Source organism: Onychostoma macrolepis, chromosome 03, assembly GCF_012432095.1.
Source record: "Onychostoma macrolepis isolate SWU-2019 chromosome 03, ASM1243209v1, whole genome shotgun sequence".
In the NCBI taxonomy this organism is placed as follows: domain Eukaryota; kingdom Metazoa; phylum Chordata; class Actinopteri; order Cypriniformes; family Cyprinidae; genus Onychostoma; species Onychostoma macrolepis.
Genome location: NC_081157.1, coordinates 30,572,999 through 30,594,999, shown reverse-complemented (window position 1 = coordinate 30,594,999; position 22,001 = coordinate 30,572,999). Strand labels below are relative to the sequence as shown.

Sequence of the window (22,001 nt, the reverse complement as noted above, 5' to 3'; positions counted from 1 at the left end):
AAATATATCAAAACTTAATTTTTGATTAGTAATATGCATTGCTAAGAACTTCATTTGGACAACTTTAAAGGCGATTTTCTCAATATTTAGATTTTTTTGCACCCTCAGATTCCAGATTTTCAAATAGTTGTATCTCAGCCAAATATTGTCCGATCCTAACAAACCATACATCAATGGAAAGCTTATTTATTCAGCTTTTAGATAATGTATAAATCTCAATTTCGAAAAATTGACACTTAAGACTGGTTTTGTCGTCCAGGGTCACATATAATACACAGAATCACAGAGATTGCGCACACCTCTGACAGGCAGTGGGGTGTGTGTGTGTGTGTGTACCTGTTTTTCTATCCAGGTGGGGACTTACACCTGAATACACACAGACTCATGGGGACTCGTGTCACGGTGGGGACCTAAATTGAGGTCCCCACAGGTAAACAAGCTAATAAATCACACAGAATTAAGTTTTTTGAAAATCTAAAAATGCAGAAAGTTTCCTGTAAGGGGTAAGTTTAGGTGTAGGGTTGGTGTAGGGCAATAGAATATACGGTCTGTACAGTAGAAAATGCATTACGCCTATGGAGAGTCCCCACAAGGATAGCAAACCAGACATGCGTGTGTGTGTGTGTGTGTGTGTGTGTGTCTTGCTCGACCCACAGCCCAGAGCCTGAATAACAGTAGGAGGAAAATGGACGGAGTGGGTTCATTTGGCGCTGGGAGAGCCGGGGCTGCGTTCGACCCTATTGCCTTTATCCAACAGCCGCAGACTATCCTTAGAATATTATCATGGGTAAGACGTTTATTTACCTACAAATAATCGCATCTGCCTAGAAGAGACAAATGTGGTCTGTGAGAATAACCCAGAACGCATCATAATCATAACATTTTCATCACGCGCTCATTTAATAATTAAATGAGGTCACTGGGAAATATGACGCTCGTATAGATATGCGTTTATTTGTAAAATCAAAGATTATTTGTCGTTTATATTGAAAATATTGACGTATTGATGTCATGAAGCGTATTTGCCTCTGGTGACGAGGTTACTCATGTGATTCCTTTTAGAATGTTAACATAAAAGCATGTATATTAATAAACGCGCTCGTTCTTCAATCTTTTTGTTGTTTGGTTTATTATGGTATAGGGTGAATTCGTTTGTAATATCATTAGCTATATTATTAGCCTATTATTTTTATCCATAGGTCTATCACTAAGGCGTGACTTCAAAACAAGAAATAATATTTTAAATACGAGGCTATTTACCTAAATTAAAGCAAAACGAGTTAATCTAATGTCAAGGATGAACGTTTTTCTATTATGCAATAAGGTTTTTCAGTAAGAACATCATTATAGTGTGTCTCAAAGCATAGTCAGCTGCCTCATTTTGAGCATCGCATGTGTTTGAGCATCATTCTGTATGTTGCTCAGAAATGCTGTCTACTTAGGCAGCTCCCTAGGTTTTGAGCCGCAGCCACAGTCTGCTTCTATAGGACCGGCGCCTCGATTCTGATTGGTTTATGCATTACTATAAGCGCATCTACTGTTACTTCCACTTGATGTTATTTGCGTCAGACAAACACATCACGTGGAGCATAGCTTTGTGCAATACAATTTTCTTTCAGTCAAAGGCTTTTGTTTCTTGTAAAAAATAGGCTTCAAAAAAAAAAAAAAAATGTATACCTTAAATTAGTCATGTAAAAGTATCAGTAGCCTACATTAAAAGTACATATTAGTACGGATACAGCCCCAATGACAGCTTGTTCCTTTTTTCTGTGCGTGTACAGAACAATATTTGGTCTTACAAGTGGAAAATGTTGATTTAGAAGAGTTATTGTCTATTTAGAATACATTATGTTTATTGAATAGCATTGTTTTGGTCATACAGCGGATCTTATGTCTGTGTAAGTTCATATTTCTCTTTCATTTTGTAATTGAAATATTTATTTCTTACAATCAACACCAAAAAATAGATAGATAGATTTTACTAGATAGATGCTTCTTCAGTCACTTCATGTCAACTGCCTGAACATAGAATAATATTATTTATTGTCATTTATAATGGCTTTGACAGTGAAAAAGAACTTCAATAAAACAGGTGTATCTTTTCCCCTGCAGATCTTCTCAATGGTGGTGTTTGGATCCATAATAAATGAAGGCTACGTCAACCATGGCAGTGAGAGGCTCTATTGTGTTTTCAACAAGAACAACAATGCCTGCAACTACGGAACCACCATCGGGCTCATAGCATTTCTAGCGTGCATTTTCTTCATTATCCTTGACATGAAGTTCCAACAAATCAGCAGTATTAAAGACAGGAAGAAGGCAGTAATGCTGGACATTGGATTTTCAGGTAAACAATAAGAGCATGCCAAAACAGACTTGGACTCTCTCTGTGACTGCTATTTTTAAGCTGTGAATTGTTCAAGGGGTCTGGCAATGATTCATGATCTCCACAGAACTGAACAGTACTGTATTGCCTTTAGATGTTTTTTTGTATTTATTTATGTAAACATGGGGGCAGTATAGTAAGCTTTATTGAAATTATTGCTATAATATATTTTTGTTGTGTTTTGTGCATGATTACAGGTTTCTGGGCGTTTTTGTGGTTTGTTTGTTTCTGCTTCTTGGCCAACCAATGGCAGCGCACCACCCCAGATGAGCTGCCCTTAAATCAGGGAGCGGATGCTGCCAGAGCTGCCATTACCTTCTCCTTCTTCTCCATCTTCACCTGGGTAAATGTGCATAACTATCTCTACACAGAAATGAAAACACATTTTATTGTCATTTTGTGTGACCGCCATTCCCTTTCAAATCTAAAGCTGAAATGGCAGAATATGCAGAACGCAGTCCATTTTAGTTGTTATATCGTGACCTATCTCATTGACATTAGCTTGCTCTACATACTGGTTTCAGCCCTCAGGGAACGTGAGAACATATAATAGAATTACTTCCTTTTCCCTTGCCGTCATGAATGAGGATGAGAATAGTGTTTGGTGGCGTGTCCTGATGTGAAAGAAACAGTGAAAAACCGAGGCTATTTCGTACAGTTACTGAACAAGAGTGAAATGTGTGAATTGTTACATCAGTGAGTCATGTTTAGAAATACACACAAGCACTACCATTTAGAATAATTTATTCATTTATAATGTCTTTGTGTAAATCGTGATACACTACCATTTAAAGGTTTAGGGTAAGATCTTTTATTTTTTATTATTTGTATATTTTTACATTTATTCAGCAAGGACCCATTCAATTGATCAAAAGTGACAGTAAAGACATTTATAACGTTACAAAAGATTTCTATTTCAAATAAATGCTGTTCTTTTGAGCTTTCTATTCATCAAAGAATCTTAAAGAAATATTTCCACAAAAATATTAACTGTGTTTAACATTTATAATAATAATAGTAATAATAATAAATGTTTCTTGAGCACCAAATCAGCATATTTCATGATTTCTGAAGGATCATGTGACACTAAAGACTGGGGTAATGATGCTGAAAACTCAGCTTTATTATCACAGGAATAAATTGCATTTTAATATTAAAACAGAAAACAGGTATTTCAAGTTGTACTAATAGAACAGCGTTTATTTGAAATAAAAATATTTTTGCAATATTATAAAAGTCTTTACTGTCACATTTGATCAATTTAATTCTCGAGTCCTTGCTGAATAGAAGTTTTCTTTTTTCTTTTTTTAATATCTTACGAACCGCAAAAGTTTGAATGAAAGATACTTAACTCCTATTTTCTTCAGAAAGACCTTCAAATTATATAATGTTTTGAAAATTTTGTGATAATGTTTCAGCGTGTTGCTAAGGATACTAATTTAGCCATATGACTAAACTACAAAACTAAATGCCAAGTACTAGAATTATCTAGCACCAATAAGACTGCAATGCCTTCAGGTCTTCAGTACAAGTGGTCAGTGTTGATTGAGAGTAGTTATTTTTAATGAGAGTTCGATACTAATGCGTGTGACTGTCATTCGCTTCCTCTCTGTATTTCAGGCTGGTTTGACTGTGAGAGCGGTGCAGAAGTACATGCTAGGGACCGACATGAACCTCTTCACCACAGAGCACGTGGACGGCAACCCGCCTGTCCAGCCCTACCCCACCGCCCCGAGCACCGAGCCCAACGACACATACCAGAGCCCACCCTTCACCGAAAACCTGGACTCCAACGCCCCAACCTACCAGGTGCCAATTTACTGAAACGGTGCCTAGCAAAAGTCCACATGCGATGTCATTGGTGTGTCAGAGTCAGTGTGGATGGCCGGCACTGGTCTTCAAACTGAAGTGGTGTGACAATGTTCATAGGTAGTACCGTTCTGTGAACTTCTGTACAAGAATATGTTGATTGTGATTTCACTTTCGTTCGGAATATTACGTGTTAATTTATCAGCTGGAATGAAACCGTTAGAGGGTTATCAGTGTTGTTTAAAAATGAAAAAGGTTATGTTGCATGTGTTATATTTAGAGAGCTATGAAGTGCCATGCATCACAAACAATACCTTATATATTCAGTTTCCATAATGCTGTTGGGTACTGTATATAAAGTGCAATATCTGAAACACGGAATCACCAAAACGTTTATGACACATTTAAATGTTCTCCAACTAAAAGCTTACGAGAGGTGGTCTTCCTAAAAGAAGGTAAAGTTTTGCTGTAGATAAGGGTGTCTTATATATCAAAAGTGTGTAGAAAAGGTGTTGATTCAGTGTTTGATTTAGTGAAGCCACTAAACGTGTTAAGACATAAAGCCAGATTTTATTTTAGAAGGATTTTTTGTAGCTTACAATGCGTGAATACTTCTGACTGTATCAAAATATAGAGATTAAATGAATCCCACTAAAAAGATTTCAAACCAATAATGTTTTTTTATTTATTTTTCAGAGCCACAATCAGTTGGCATTTTAAAACTGAGGAATACAAACATATAAACTGGCATTTAAAATAAATGCTTTATGAATGCATTTACAAACTCGGACAATGACACCACTTGGTATGTTTTCAACATTAGAAATGGCTAGTAAGTAAGTAAAATGGGTCATTTTTAAAAGAAATTAATGCTTTTATTCAGCAAGGAGACATTAAATTGATCAAAAGTGACGGTAATGACATTTGTAATGTTACAAAAGATTTCTATTTCAAATCAGTGCTGTTCTTTTGAACTTTCTATCCATCAGAGAATCCTGAAAAAAAGAAATTAAGCAGCACAACTGTTTTCAACATTGATAATAATAAGGAATGTTTCTTAAGCACCAAATCAGCATATTAGAATGATTTCTGAAGGATCATGTGACACTGAAGACTGGAGGAATGATGCTGATAATTCAGCTTTGTCATAACAGGAATAAATGACATTTTAAAATAGGAAACAGTTATTTTAAATTGTAATAATATTTAACAATATTACAGTTTTTAGTGCATTTTTGATCAAATAAATGCAGCCTTGGTGAGCAGAAGAGACTTAAAAAAAATCTTACCAACCAACCTCAAGCTTTTGAATGGCAGTGCATATGCCAGTGGTTTGCAAAGTAATTTGTTTGGGAAACCCTTCAGATATTTATCAGTTGGCTGTTGTTTAAAAAAAAAAGCTGTTTGGTGACCATCATCAGTGCTTTGTCTGATATGTGGTAGATTTTGGTAATGTTTCTGTGTTCAGAGATAGGGCAACATACACAAATGATAGTGATTGTACTTCAATACATGTAAATGGAGTATGTTTGTGAAAGTGGTCAGGGTCTTGTGTTTCCTGTACTTAACTCTGCACTCCTGTTAAAATGCTTCATGGATCAATATTATGGGACAGTTTCGAAGTGATTCACTGAGGTATGTTTTGCTGGATCAAAATTTGCACCTCTAAAAAAGTATTATAGATGATGAAGAGATGTGAAAATATTAGCCTTATTTAGTTTTTGTATTTGTACCCCATTGAAAGACAAAGTGCAAAATTTGCATCAGTAAAAATGCCTTGACCTTGTCCATGACTCTTTTTAAATACATATTACAGTATTTGCAGGCAATATATCCCATCTTGTGATTGAAAGATATACACAAAAGATTTGTCGTTGTCAGTCGGAATGTTGTCAGATTGCAGTTGTCAGACATTATGAAAATAAAGACATGTTTTTCATGAGTGGATCACATGTAACGTGCTCTTTTAATGACTTGCACACCATTATGAGATCATTCCGTTCTGAAAGCCAGACTTTGTAATATTTTGAACTTTCTACATTAGAAATAGTTCACACAAAAACATTTGCTGAAAATTTACTTAACTTCCAACCAACCACGATAGAGTTTGTTTCTTCATCAGAACAGATTTGGAGAAATTTAGCATTACATCACTTGCTCACAAATGGATCCTTTGCAGTGAATGGGTGCCGTCAGAATGAGAGTCCACAAACCACAAGTAATTTACACTACTCCACTCATAAATGAATGACTTTACATAAATTAAAGCTACATGTTTAAAGATGTTTTTAACTTCAAACTGCTTTCATCTAAAATACAAGTCCATATCCATTATACTGTATTTCTTGAAAAAGTCTTCTCAATCTGAATCAGGAGAGAAATATGCATAGGAAATGAAATATCCAAACCAGTTCTAAACAAACATGTTGGTGATTGATATGAGAGGACGAAGACAGACTTTTTCACAGGAAGAAGTGTTATTATGGATTATGTACACATTATTTTGGCCAGAAACAATGGTTTAAAAGTTAAAACACCTTAATGATGGATCTGCTTATTAAAAACACAGCTTTTCACTTTACAAGATGTTAATTGATGGACTGGAGTCGTGTGAATTTCTTATGGATTATTGTGATGTTTTTATCAGCTGTTTGAACTTTCATTCTGACGGCACCCATTCACTGCAGAGGATCCATTGGTGAGCAAGTGATGTAATGCTAAATTTCTCCAAATCTGTTCCAATGAAGAAACAAAACACATCTTGGTCGGCCTAGGGAAAAGCAAATTTTCTGCATATTTTTATTTTTGGGAGACCTATTCCTTTAATTGCTTCAAATCGTTCATTGTACAGATATATCCCAATGTTTAAGAAGTTTTAAAAAGAAAACCTGAGCTTGTGAAAAACAAGTGAAAAGTAATATAGCTTAAGACCCAGTCTAACAATCAAAATCAAAACATATGTCAAATGTGACCCTGGACCACAAAACCAGTCATAAGTGTCAATTTTATGAAATTGAGATTTATACATCATCTGAAAGCTGAATAAATAAGCTTTCCATTGATGTACGGTTTGTTAGGATCGGACAATATTTGGCTGAGATACAACTATTTAAAAATCTGGAATCTGAGGGTGCAAAAAAATATTGAGGAAATCGCCTTTAAAGTTGTCCAAATGAAGTTCTTAGCAATGCATATTACTAATCAAAAATGAAGTTTTGACATTTACGGTAAGAAATTTACAAAATATCTTCATGGAACACGATCTTTACTTAATATCCTAATGATTTTTGGCATAAAAGAAAAATCTATAATTTTGACCCATACAATGTATTTTTGGCTATTGCTACAAATATACCCCAGCGACTTAAGACTGGTTTTGTGCTCCAGGGTCACAAAATAAGCTCACTCAAAAATGACCCTCACCCTCATGTTGTTCAAACCTGTATGAACTTCTTTCTCCTGTGGAACAAAAGGAGATGTTTGGCAGAAAGTCTTTCTTTCACTTCTTCTGAATGGAAAAATGAAAGTGAATGTTCAATAACGTCCTCAGTGCCTAACAGCCTAATATCTCCTTTTGCATCTCATGTAATAAGGGGTTTCATAAAATGGCAGAATTTTCAATTTTGCGTGAACATTTCCTCTCTGTAGTTAACATTTGAGTAAGTTGCACAAAACAAACAGATGAAATACACAAACTGGAGCTTGAATAACTTAAGGTTGATAATGTTTGACCAGCATTTATTCTGCAGATATGTCCTGACACATCGCAAATTGTTGACCACAAGGCCGTGGCACAAATAGCAATTCCTGAAAGAGAGATGAGAAAAGGTGGCCGCACTGAAGTCTCAACAGTCAACTCTGTGGGAGTGTGAAGAAATATTTAAGAGGCACAAGCACAATGGTATTTAACAAACAAACAAAAAAAAAAAGTAAGAATTATCCATCTGTACTAATTTGGTATTTTATACAAAACATTCTGTAGTATGATCCCATCTGACAACCTTTTAAAAATGTCCCTCTGGTTTTTCCTGTATATTTTAAGGCAGGTGAAATTTCCTCAATCACATGTGGCCTAAAGAGTGCCGAGCCGTGCATTTCGTTCCTTGGCTCGATTGTTTAATTGCAAATAATTTACACAATCAATCATTCAAAAATGTCAATTTGTCAAAAGTCAGTAGACTGATCACTGTAGCTTACTGTAAGAAATGCTATATATATATTAACCATTTTATTTTTCTGTACTGTAGAGTTTGTAAACAAATGAGAAATTAATACATTTCAATCAAACGGTAGGAGCATTCTGAAATAAATAGGTTATTTTTCAAAGGCAGCCAAAAAAAAAAAAAATGACCATGCTAACAGCACTGGAAAACCTGATGGAAAAGATGAACTGGAGGAGTAATAAATGAATCAACATTAGAACTCAAGCTTTCAAGTAGATTAAACCGGTTTCTCTTCAAAACAGTTATAGTTCCACTTGCACTTTTTAGGGTTGATCTTTCCCCTTCGAAAAAAGGTATCATCAAAACTTTCATAATCTGAACACTCCGAGTAAACATTACCACTGCAGCTCAGAAAGCCCTCATCCTTTCAAGCATCTCACCATTATCCTGGTGCAGCACCAGGTCCTGTGTCACAGAGAGCCGTGGATGTGCGTCTGCTGGCAGCTAGCTGATAATCTTGCTTATGGCCTGTAAAGAGGGGAAGTCATCATCGCTGATGTGTAGGGTTTTATGGGTGTTGAAGTCTTTTAGAGCCAGCACCTGCTTACAGGTGGGACACACTTGGCAGTCCAGCTCCAGGCTGTTGCTGGTGGTGCCTGTCTGCCAGGCTTTCTTTTTGTTTTTTTTGGGCTTGGAGCCTTGCTGCTGTTTCTCGAGAGCCTTAAAGTCTCCGTGGGCAGTGAGAAGCTCCTGTTGCTTGCGAGTGTCTGGTAGGAGAACCAGCAGCTCGTTGAAGACCCTGTTGAAATTCTCTCCCAGCAGCTCCTGGCAGCTTTTGTAGTACTGGACAGCAGGTATTATACCCTGCTCAAGAGGAAAATTAGAGATCAATGAAAATATTAATGGGTAATATATCGACACAATGTATGTGTGAGGCAGTGTGTATCATAGGTTTTATAATTGGTCACCAGTTTCCACTATTTTTAAACACGTTTTTCTTCACTAGTTCAAGCAAGATTCCATGTTGTCTCAATTAACAAGCTCATAGAACTACATAATTACAAAGGAATTAGTACAATTTGCTTAAACTAGCAGAACTAATATATAATAACATGCAAGACTAATATTAACTGAATTTAAATGGCCTTGGTTTGATAGTTACCTGTCTAAATTGGCCTGAATAGTTTTTGAACTCATTAAACTTGGTTTCATCATTTTGAAGATAATTCTTAATAGACTGAATAAGGTCCATGTTTCTTTGCTGGAAATTGTCAGGTATGAGGTAGGATCCAATAGCAGGTGTCACTCTGAAAGAGAAAACAATGCCTAATGAGATAAAAACACTTATATTGCTTTTCTATCTTTAGATTAATTAATGATAAATTATTAAATTAGAAGTTTGGTGAATTTTTAAACAATTATCTGTCAAATCTGAATATATTTTTAAAATGTGATTCATTTCTGTGATGCAAAGTTGAAATGTCAGCATCATTACTCCAGTCTTCAGTGTCACATGATCTTTCAGAAATCATTCTGATATTTCTGATTATCATCTTGTATTATTCTTATTATTTAATGGAAGTGTAAGGTAAAATAAATGTACAAACGTTTAATTTCAAACCCAAAAAGTGTAATTACAGAAAAGAATAAGAGTAATTAACAGTATTTGGACATCATCTGGTTGTCAAAGAAAGTTCCTAATAAGATGAACCTCATAAGTTCCTCATAAGGTGAACTGTAACTGTGGCTACACTGAAATGACACTTCCGGAGAACTGCAAAAAACAAAAAGAAAAAGCTCAGAAAAAGTTAATTTTGTCCTGTGGAAAAACAAACAAACAAAAAAAAACCTATCACCTTTTCCCCTCAATTTCAACACAAGTTGTTAAAATAATAATAAAAATTTTTTTTAAAAGTATTAAGGCATTATAATCAACATTCTCTCAGATACTGGCTTTATAACATTAACCCTCAGTTTCATAGACAAGCCAGGGGTCACCAAACTCGGTCCTGGCGGGCCTGCAGAGTTTAGCTCTAACTTGCCTCAACACACCTGCCTTGAAGTTTCAAGCATACCAAGCAAGACCTTGATTAGGTTCAGGTGTGTTTGATTAGGGTTGGAGCTAAACTCAGCAGGACACCGGCCCTCCAGGAACAACTTTGGGGACCCCTGGCTTAAGCCAAGTCCCAGACTAAAATGCATGTCTGAGCTGGTTTAACTGAAAGAAACTTGCACTGACTGATCTTAAAATATGTCAGTTTCATTGTTTTGTCTTAAGATGCACACCAGTAGTGTTTTTATCTAAGGCATGTTTATAAACTTAAATGTCCTCATTGAACTATGGCCTAAACCTGATTTAACCTAAGCCCTGTCTGTAATACCAGGCCTAAGACTATTAAAAACATTGATTGCCATCAATAAATGGTCAACTTTCATGTACTCAAAATACAACAGTGACTCAAAACAGGGAGCACCACTTCCCCCCACATCACGCACACGTATAACGGCACAAATCACAGTCTCTAACCTGTTAACAGCCGGCATTGATGATTCTACCACATTACTGTTGAGCGGGATGCCGGTGAATCCTGGAGGAGGTTTGCTGACAACAGGCCCAAGGCCAGGAGGCGGCGGCGTCGGCAGCACACTTTGAGTGCTCTTCAACGGAAATGCACTTTTAAAGCCTGAAAACACAAGTACGCACTTAGAAACAATGTCATTTCAGGCACTGCCTCTTTAAGGAAAGGAACCGGCTTACCAGGTGGAGGTTTTCTGGAGATAAGTGCAGGAAATTCCTCCTCTTTGGGTGGAGGAGGTTGGTCGGTTCCCGGCTGCTTTAAAGGGGAAGGAATATTTTCAGGAAATGATGTAGGGGACAGTGCTTCTGCTGGTTTCTCCGTGAGTCCATTTATAAAAGAGTTTGTTTTGGAAAGGAGACTGTTGTCTGGTGGCTTCGTCTCGGGAACGTTCTCTTTGTGAGCCATTTTGGACACGGACTCAGGAGTGTGTGAGGGGGAATCCAGAGATGAAGTTGTGGCTTGCTTCTTTTTCTTGTTGGTTTTGGGGTTGGGCTGAGATGAGCCACCTTTTACCGTCAACAAAGTGGAGATATCAAGCATAGTCGGTACTGTGCGGATCTCCTGAGCCGTTTTGCCGGTTTGGGGGTCCTCGTCATCCGATGAGGACGGACATTTGACTTTAGGTGGAGCTTTGTGGGTTTCAGCAGAGGTGAGCTTCTTTTTGCGGCGAGATGAGGCGGCAGCGAGACGCTGAGGCACACTTCCACTGGGCGGCGGGTCACTGGCGGACAGTATGGATGAAGAGACTGTAGGGGCCGTTTTGGTGGGCAGAACCACAGGTTTATTGGAAACCACCACAGGTTTGCTTCCAGCTTGAGACCAGGCTGATGTTGTGTTTGAATGGGGCTTCAGTGGTTTGATCTTGGAGACCAGAGCAGGAAAGTCTTCCTCCTGGAAGGACGAATGTTTCTTGGGTTGATTTGTGTATGCAGGTGTCATTGGAGTGGAAACTATGGAGCCAGACAAGCTTGGAAAATCATCTTCCTTCAGAGAGACAGAAGTTTGTTTGATCTTGCTGCAATGATAGGGAGACAGACATTGAGTTTAATTTATTCAGATCAGTATTTTACAATGTTTAATAGCACATTTTCAAGTGGTGCTTGCCCATGATGCTAGAATCTTTCTTGCTGTTGCATATTCCCACAACTATGAGCCCACCCAAAGTCTCAAATTGATAATCTGACCTGCAGAAATTGCTTTGGTCCTCTCTGACATCATTTCCTGTTTTGTCCTGCATTTTTGTTGTTTGCACCAAATGACTGTAGCATCATTTATATTATGTCCACCAAATCAAAGTACTTAAGGATTCGTTTAAGAATTCAGTGGCCCCTTTCTTTCATTATGATTTCAGGAAAGCTGTATCAGCCTGACATTTTTGAATTTATGCCCATTAAACAAAAACAAAAAACAAATCAGAGAGACATTAAAAAACATAAATAAATTAAAAATAGGAAGTGGTGTATGTTTTGTCGGTTGCACCACGTGACTATTATTTGGAGGACAAAAGCTATTTTTATGAAATAATCCCCCAGTTTCACAAACAAGCCTTAAACCTAGTCCCAGACTAATATGCAAGTCTGAGCTGTTTCAATTGAAAGAAACTTGAACTGACTGATCTTAAAATATAATCAATGCCTTTGTTTTGTCTCAGGATGGACACCAGTATTTTTTTTTTCCTAAGGCGCATTTATAAAAATTACTTAAATGTCCTAATTGAAATTTGGCCTAAACCTAGCTTAGTCTAAGCCCTGTCTGTGAAACCAGGCCAATAATAATAACAACATCAATAATAATGATTTAAGATGCAAGTTTAATCATTATTTATATACTATTATAAAGTGTATTTTTTTTTTAATTAGCATTTATTTTTATATTTGTAGTTTTTATTTGAATTTTAGTTGAGGTTTTAGTAATTTTGTTTTTTTAATACTTTTATTTATCTTTAATTGAACTTAAATTTTTTTGTTTCAGTTAGCCGTCAAGGCAACATTTCTAATTTTCATTTAGGTTTACGTTTTTCCAATTTTTAGCTTTATTTAAATTAACAATTGCAAGACAGTTATATTTAAAGACTTTATGTCCCCCAAAAATCTAAATTCCAATACAGACATTAAAAATATCACAGAAAGTGGTGTATTTAGGTCACTGAACAAATCTGAATTAATATCTGGACAAAAAAAAAAAAAAAAATCAAGAAAGCAAGCACCTTTAAAAAAGAAATTATCCTAGTATTCCAACATTGGGAAAAAAGACATAAAAGTGACCCAGCTTACTAAAAACAGGACAAACATACCTTGGAATTGGGGCTGGAGGTGCAGCTGCCCCTAAAACTGGGAAGTCCTGACTAGCCAAAGAGGCATTATTCTTCACTGATCGAGCTGAAATATGTTCAAACATGCAATTTCATCAACTTCCAAATAAGACAGATAGACAGATAGATAGATAGATAGATAGGATAGATTTTTGATTGCCATACCTTGCATTTCGTTCGTCTGCTTGGCAGTGCCTCTGTTGTTTCTCATGTCATCAGGCTCCATCTTTTCTTCTTTGCGTGGCTTCTGACTGCTTCTCTCTTGCAGGTGGCTTCTCTCTTGCAGGTGGCTTCTCTCTTGCAGGTGGCTTCTCTCTTGCAGGTGGCTTCTCTCTTGCAGGTGGCTTCTCTCTTGCAGGTGGCTTCTCTCTTGCAGGTGGCTTCTCTCTTGCAGGTGGCTTCTCTCTTGCAGGTGGCTGGCCATCGAAGCTCGCAAAGCAGCGGCGATCTCTCGGTCCTCTTCCTCTCTGAGGACAACAACTCTCTCAGTCTTCCATAAGGTCTCTTATATGTTAGAATGCAGCACTGATGAGGACCTACCGATTATATCTCCAGCTCCTGACATTCTGGTGTCCTCCTGGGGCTCGTCCTCTTCCTGGTCTTCCCTGTCTGTTGAAGCGATCCACTTCCTCATAGTCATCGCCACCAACTGGCAGACCTAAAACAGACACCCAGATGGGCTTGATTAAGGCATGTGACCCCTAAGTTATATCCAACTGGCAAAAAGCGCAAATTCAGCTTTACCGTCATTTCTTCGTTGCTGTCTGGGTGCATAGTTGAACTGAATGTCGATTTGGCGATTCTGCCGTGCCTCAGCCCGGTTTTTGCTGTGAGCAGCAGCTTTGTGAGCCTTATAGTCAATCTCTGTGCGGAAAGCGTGAGTGAATTGCTCTGTAATGCAGCGGCCCTCCTCGCAGAGATAATGGCTCTCTCTGAAGTGCTCGCTGAGGTACTGGTAGTCACTAGAGGACAAAAATAATACTTCAGTTAAGTGAATTAACATTTAATTTCTGTGAATATTACAGTGCAAAAAGACTGCTATAAAGTTTGCATGTTCTGCAGGTCTCTGTCTAAATGAGTGCCCCAGTTAGTACACACACTGAAGCATGAGTGATGCTTGTGGAGTTTTTAAAAATAAAATGTTTTATAGCATCTGCCATCTTACTATATGAGGACATCCGTTTACGAGCATTTCACAAATTCACTTAAAAGTAGTTACATACACACAGAAACTTAAAGGTCTTTGTGGCGACCGGTCAAAATAAGTTATAACAAACAGTGGCATAAATACATTAACATTTTAATTAGAAATACATTCTGCATTACAATAGTAATGTTTTATGCCTTATATGCCTGATTATCACCAATAATACATTTGTATTATATAGGGGTGTCGAAATTAATCGATGCATCGCAATGCGGACGTGGACGATTGTGCGTCGATGCAGTAATGGACCATAATCGATTATAGCCCATGACGTCATTTGCATACGCACTTGTCACGCGAGTATTAACAGGGTTTCTGCAGGAATTTTAAGCTCACATTTAAGACTTTAAGACCTTTTTTAAGACCTGCACAAATAAAATTAATACCATATGAGCAAGGTAGGGCAATGTCTATGGTAAACTATTAAACTGTAAAAAGCATGATTTACAGTTCAGATACAAGTTTTCAGGAAAACAAAAAGTTTTATAAAATGATACACTTCACATTTCAGCCTTTAAACCATTTTTTAAGAAAATGGATGAGTCAAAAAGATTAATTATTATATTAATTTAAACAATTATCAATCAATTATTATATTAATTAAATAACATACAAACACATTTTACTGTTTAGACTTTTATAATGAATTATCTTCTTATTGACCCACCAGTTCACATTTACAGCTCTGTGTGTTTGCAGGGTAAAAACATGGGTCGATTTTCACATTGGTCTGAACAAAAAACCTAATGTTCCTGCAATACTGTGGAGGCTGCAGTTCTAGGACCCTATTTTTTGGGACAGCGCTATCTACTCCAACAGAGGAGACCTGATTCAAACATTAAACAAACAGATGCAAAGACTAGATCCATGGAAACTATTCATTTTTTATCTTTCCATCTTATTTTTAATGTAAGAGCTAGCGTGAACCGTTTGAAGGGGAGTCAGCAATCTCCATTTAACCTTTTTAGCTGTGCAAAACAGTTCATTGTGATGCTGGATGTTGTAAATTAGTATTTGTATTCAAATTATTTTACATTTATTAAAGTACTAATAATCACACCAATTTGTACCGCAAGTGTTTTACCATTTACTGCACTTTAAGTTTATCATACATCAGACGTGAAGCGCTGCGGCTAATGAACTGAAGTCTTTCACAGACACAAGCCTTTCTTTCCAAGAAAACTGAATTTAAAACCAGAATATATAGAATATATTGAAATAAATTAGGTTAAATATTTCAAGAGGGTTACCAACGGGTATGTTCAGGGTTAGGAGTTGGTTAGGACAATAATTAAGTGTATACAATTAAACAACTACATAATTCCTTAAAAAAAATAATAATATACAGAATTGAATAGCAAGTGCTATAAAATAATATGAGCCACTAATATTTGGTCATTTAGCAGATGCTTTTATCCAAAGCGACTTACAAATGAGGGCAATGGAAGCAATCAAAATCAACAAAAGAGCAATGAAATGCAAGTGCTATAATGAGTCTCAGTTAGCTTAATGCAGTACATGTAGCAAGGTTTTTTTCTTTCTTTTTTTTTTTCAAAGAATAGAATTAGAATAGAGAGTGCTAGAGTTAGAGGGTCAAATAAAGATAGAAGAGATGTGTTTTTAGCCGATTCTTGAAGATGGTTAAGGACTCAGCTGCTGGGATTGAGTTGGGCAGGTCATTCCACCAGGAGGGAACAGTTAATGTAAAAGTCTGTGAAAGTGATTTTGTGCCTCTTTGGGATGAACAATAAAGTGACGTTCACTTGCAGAATGTAAGCTTCTAGAGGCACATAAGTCTGAAGTAATTAATTTAGGTAAAGGGGTGCAGAGCCAGTGGTCGTAGCTATTGGTAGCCAGTGCAAATGGATAAACAGAGGTGTGATGTTCTTCATTCTTTCTTACATTATTTTTGGCTCATTAAAAATTAATCTTGCTGCACGTTCTGGATTAATTGTAAAGGTTTGATAGAACTGTCTGGAAGACCTGACATAATACATACATACAAAAATAAATAAACAAAATACAAAAAAAAAAAAAAAACTATAGGGTCCTAGAAATCCGATTCTGAAACTACAGCCTCCGGTATTGCATGAATACCCTGCTCACAACAACAGCCTTATTGAACATGCACATTCATTCTCTGCCAGCAGGAGGCGCTTTCGAACGGTTTCCGCGGTAACAACAGACCACAAAGCAGCACCGGACTTTGAAACGTGCTGCGCTCATATTTATTTATAGCTTTTTGAAGTTTAATCGTCACATTAAGCTGCATCGTGATTCTGGTCTGTACCCAAATTTAAGACCTCTTGAAATCATAATTAAGACTTTCTTGTACAATTTAAGACTTTTTATGACCTTAAATTTGATAAAGTAAATTTTAGACTTTAAGGACCCGCGGAAACCCTGATTAAAAATGCACTCTCTATTTTAAAACCTGAGCTTGGCCTTTTCCCGCATACGGCACGTGCGCTAGAGATAATCATGGCGGCTTCATTGCACAGAATATGCGTTGTGAGACACGTGCCTATTGTTTGACAGTGCTTCCACTCGATGTTATTTTAATTGAATCGTTGACATGATAATCGTAATCGAATTGAATCGTGAAACCAGTGCTGATTTACACCCCTAGCATTATACCATAAATCCAGAGAAATTTAAGCGGACAACACAGAATTTATGGGGGGAAAAAAACAAACATTGCTCATGGCCCTATTATTGTAAATAAATAAACCATTAAAATGAAATCCTGAAAAATGATACCCAAAAACATGAACTTTGTGAAAAATAAAACAGAATTTGATAAACAGGGCCTTTAAAAATTGTTGTTAAATTGTATATGTGCTTACTTTAATGACATAATTTAACCAAAGAAATGTATTTAACCATTACAGTGGAACCTTAAAAAATTTAAAACAGAATCAAGAAAATTAAAACAGGATTTGAGGAACAACTGAACAGATTTCATATAGGCCCTACATTAGGTAAGTTTACGTCCAATAATTTTCATTTACATGCTTAATTTTTCCTTTTTATTTTTTTTTTTCATTCTCCTTAATTTTTTGGATGATTTCAGGTCTACACCTCCTCTTTTAATTAGACTGAAATTTTATAAAAAATTATATCAATTAGATCAACTGAGGGGTTTTTATGAAAGGTTTTTCCAGTTCAATTGAGGCATCATTTGGGTGCACGTAAACATAGCTACAGTGAGTTGCATCTGGAAATAAACAAATTTAACATAACCAAATTAACAAGTAAAAAAAAAAAAAGGTGAACCAGAATGGGTCTTTTACCTGTAATACTCCTGAGCTCCATCTGCGTCACAGAAATGGCAGAAGTAATGATCTCGCCGCAGGTGCTTCAACAGTTCGTCGTTGTCCAGGTATCGATCATCACAGAATTTACAAAGCGGATGTCCACGATGCGAGGTATCATCCGGGTCCCCTTGCGTTCGATGTCGAGCCAGGTCTTTCCGATTGTACCACTTCCGCTCATATGAGAATATCTGAACACAGAGCAAACTATTCATTGAAGGAATAAGGAGTGTGCAAAAAAAAAAAAATAAAATTCATTAAAATGCAATACTCTACCTTCAGGTGCTTTGCACATAACTTGCAGCAGAAGAGTTCATGTTGTTTCCGCATATGCTGTTCTAATTCTTCAAATTTCGAGAACACTTTTGGTTCTGGGCATTGTGCACATTCATGTAACAAAATCTTCCTGCATTTGTTATAAAACATAAAAAGAGCTTGTAAGGAACAAATTTTAAATATTGTTGATTTGAAGCTGAAAAATAGGACTGACAATGATGTGATATTGTCAGGAGGACTTAAATGCACTTTTTATTTGGCAAGTAAACTGCCGAAAGATGACGCCAGAGCTCAAAACTAGTTCAAGCCAAATTCAAAAATATCAAAGTCTGTGCCATTTTTCATAGATTTAAGTATTCACACAACACATTTAGGTAAATATTGCAGTTTATTATTGTGCATTGTTACATTATTGTTTTAATACATATAAGCATAGTTTTTAAATAAATTTTCCTTTGCGGTTCTTCAAAAGAAGAAATGTGGGAATCCTGCCTTGATTATTTTCAACAGAATGCATCAACCATTTTATTCTTATATTAAAACTTTTCAATCTACAATGAATGTTTAGTTGAAACAATTACTGAGCAAATACATACATATATAGAATATTGTCAAAAGGATAGTTTTTCCTCATCCCTGCTGAAAAAAAAAAAAAAAAAAGTTCATACCTGAACTGTGCATATATCTTTCCATCTGCAAAGTATATGTCATATTTCTTCTCACACTGATATTGATGAATGTTCAGAGCGGCAAAGGGTTCAAGTTTCTTTATGAAGACCACCTGGAAAATCAGAAAAATAATAATATATATATTTTTTTAATTACAGAAGAGAAAAAACTTCATAAGTAAGTATTTTTTAAGATTGAAACACTCCTTCTAGAGCACGAAGAACGTTGTCAATTAAGCAAAAAGGACTAAATACTAAATGTTTTCAATTTCAAACTTGCTGATTAATGTAACTTGTGCTTAAAAGGCAAATTAGAGGCGTGCACTCTTGGCTGATTGTCACGTGACGTCGCACGTAACGTTGACAGGCTGTCAGAGAAAGCACACGTTGTCTGGTAGAGTCCAGCGAGTTATCTGAGGCGGATTACACAACAGCACAATTCAGCCCAGCTGTCCCAAAAGAAAGAAGTTTTTGAACTTTGTTCATTATACATCCTTGCCTCTCATAAATGTGACCCTGGAGCACAAAACCAGTCTTAAGTCGCTGGGGTATATTTATAGCAATAGCCAACAACACATTGTATGGGTCAAAATTATCGATTCTTCTTTTATCCCACACATCATTAGGATATTAATTAAAGATCATGTTCCATGAAGATATTTAGTAAATTTCCTATCGTAAATATATAAAAACGTAATTTTTGCTTAATAATATGCATTGCTAAGAATTCATTTGGACAACTTTAAAGGCGATTTTCTCATTACTTTGATTTTTTTTTTACACCCTCAGATTCCAGATTTTCAAAGAGTTGTATCTCAGCCAAATATCGTCCCATCCAAAACATACGTCAATAGAAAGCTTATTAATTCATCTTTCAGATGATATCTTATGACAGGTTTTGTGATCCAGGGTCACATCTGTTAACCCGTGAAGTGAACTACTACCCCGTGAAGGCAGCTAGGAGCGGCTTGGTTGTCACGGGAAACGGCAAGCACTAAATCACCGCTGCTACGCTAAACCAGCTCACTTCTAAACTAAAAACAATTTTCGAGATGTAGCTACAATCAGAAACAGAAGTCATAACAGCAATTAGTCAAAAAACTACCTCAGTTTCACTTGTGAAAGATGACACAACTGAGCTTAACTTTCTTTTTCCTAACAACTCCACACTGCTAACGACGCGAAAAACACGGCCGCTCCCATTATGTAGCCTACTGGTGCTGTCGCCGGGCTGCTGGCTCTGTGTGTGTGTGTGTGTGTGTGTGTGTGTGTGTGTGTGGCGGCCGAGGCCTGCGCTCTTGCTGGAGGAGAGGCGGCGGCACCTTGTCGAGCTGCTCCCGGCAGACGGCGCAGTACTTCTGCTCGCACAGCAGCCGCATCTTGGTGGAGCAGCGGTAACACACCGGGTGATCGCACTTCCCCACCGCGAACATGTCGATGTCCTGGCAGCACAGCACGCAGCTGCTCTCCGCGTCTCTCTTAGCGGTGGACTCCATACTGCTGGAAGGCACTGGCTGTGTGTGCTGGAGTTTTCTCGATATAATCCGCTTGGATTTGGACGGTTTGTAAACGACAGTACGGGCAGTGAGGCCGGGTGAAGCGCGCTCCTGTGTGCGTAATCGTTCGGCGCAATGCATTGTGGGAACGATAGGCTAGCCGTGGACAGGAAGAGCTTTTATAATGACACACCGGACTTTTATACCGCATACCTTTGCGTGGATTACATGATAAAAATATAAGAATTATATTAATTTGATAATATATTAATATATGACCCTGGACCACAAAACCAGTCATAAGGGTCGGGTTTTTAAATTGAGATTTATACATCATCTGAAAGCTGAATAAATAAGCTTTCCATTGATGTATAGTTTGTTAGGATCGGACAATATTTGGCTGAGATACAACTGTTTGAAAATCTGGAATCTGAGGGTGCAAAAAAATCAAAATATTGAGAAAATCCCCTTTAAAGTTGTCCAAATGAAGTGCTTAGCAATGCATATTACTAATCAAAAATTAAGTTTTGATTTTATTTAAGGTAGAAAATGTACAAAATATCTTCATGGAACATGATTTTTGACCATTAATTTTGTGTAGTGAGTTTGTAAACAGAATTTAAATAGAAAAAACAAACAAAAAAAAAACAGGAATACATTTTCGGTTTTTTATTTAGAAAAAAAAAAAAAAGATAAAAAATCATGATCGAAATAATCCAACACTTCTTACTTCAACATTCAACTACATTGTGTCTTTTTTTACAGTCTGATGCATGCACATGCATACATCTATTATGTCTATGCATACACCCCCATACATGTACACGCACGGACTCATTATAGGGATGCACACACCACGTGTGAAAGTCTCACTCAGCCTGCTGATTTTTGGCGTAAAAGAAGAATCGATCATTTTGACCCATACAATGTATTGTTGGCTATTGCTACAAATATACCCGTGCTACTTATGACTGGTGTTGTGGTCCAGGGTCACATATTAAAATGATATTATTATATCAATACGATTTAATTAGATGAAGTAATAAACAAAAATATTATAATAAACAACATGATGCATTATTAATATGTTTAATAATAATAGCAATAATATGTTCACTATATTAATATTAAAATATGATAATTGTATTAGTATGGTTTATTTAAATTATTTAATAAACTATTTATCAAACAATATGATTTATTATATAAATTATTAATAACACAATAATATAATTTGGCTTTTGGCACATTTCATCTGATAAAACAATGTAGAAATGTTTTGAAATAATTTATTGACTTGATAGTTATGAAGTAGTAAAATCATGTATAATATAATTTATAATAATTACCAAAATAATATTTCATTATAATATTCAGAGATGCAAACAGGTAAGGGGGAAAAAGGTGGGCATGCTCAACACGGATTTAAAAAAAAAAAGATATTTGCTTTACATGCTCATTTGTAGTTACTTTAAGGTATGTTTGAAAATATTTTTTATTATCTTATATGTCCAAAACTGTAATTCTTTCTCAAAAAACAAACATTTTACAAAAATCAAGATTGAACATATTTGGTCAAAATCCCATGTTATAAAAGATGAAGTGATTAGACGGCAATGCTGACCTAAAATGCAAAATATTTGCCCTCGCTCTCTTCACCGTTCCCACATCTCAGACCTCAAATACATAAAATATTACCGTTTTTAGATGTAGTTTTTTGAAGTAGAGAGTAAAGAAACTACTTTATAAAACTTATAGAACAACCAGTGGCCAGCTGCATAAACTTAGCCAC

General features: G+C 36.4%; 2 protein-coding genes across 2 annotated transcripts; one reads left to right on the top strand and one right to left on the bottom strand.

The window, feature by feature from the left end:
* The first annotated feature begins 631 nt into the window (after positions 1 to 631).
* On the top strand, positions 632 to 7,768 carry syngr3a (synaptogyrin 3a). Its single transcript, XM_058770010.1, has 4 exons — positions 632 to 787; positions 2,113 to 2,347; positions 2,584 to 2,729; positions 4,007 to 7,768. The coding sequence occupies exons 1-4, from the start codon at positions 686 to 688 to the stop codon at positions 4,208 to 4,210; spliced, it is 687 nt and encodes a 228-aa protein (XP_058625993.1). The 5' UTR covers positions 632 to 685; the 3' UTR covers positions 4,211 to 7,768.
* Positions 7,769 to 7,916: 148 nt separating this feature from the next.
* Positions 7,917 to 20,381, bottom strand: znf598 (zinc finger protein 598). The gene is made up of 12 exons (XM_058770009.1): positions 20,036 to 20,381; positions 18,714 to 18,826; positions 18,046 to 18,175; positions 17,749 to 17,960; positions 13,993 to 14,210; positions 13,789 to 13,906; positions 13,414 to 13,715; positions 13,231 to 13,315; positions 11,117 to 11,952; positions 10,886 to 11,042; positions 9,521 to 9,665; positions 7,917 to 9,222 (listed from the first exon to the last, which is right to left on the bottom strand). Exons 1-12 carry the CDS (start codon positions 20,348 to 20,350, stop codon positions 8,863 to 8,865), a joined length of 2,991 nt encoding a protein of 996 aa, XP_058625992.1. The 5' UTR covers positions 20,351 to 20,381; the 3' UTR covers positions 7,917 to 8,862.
* Between the last annotated feature and the right edge of the window lie 1,620 nt (positions 20,382 to 22,001).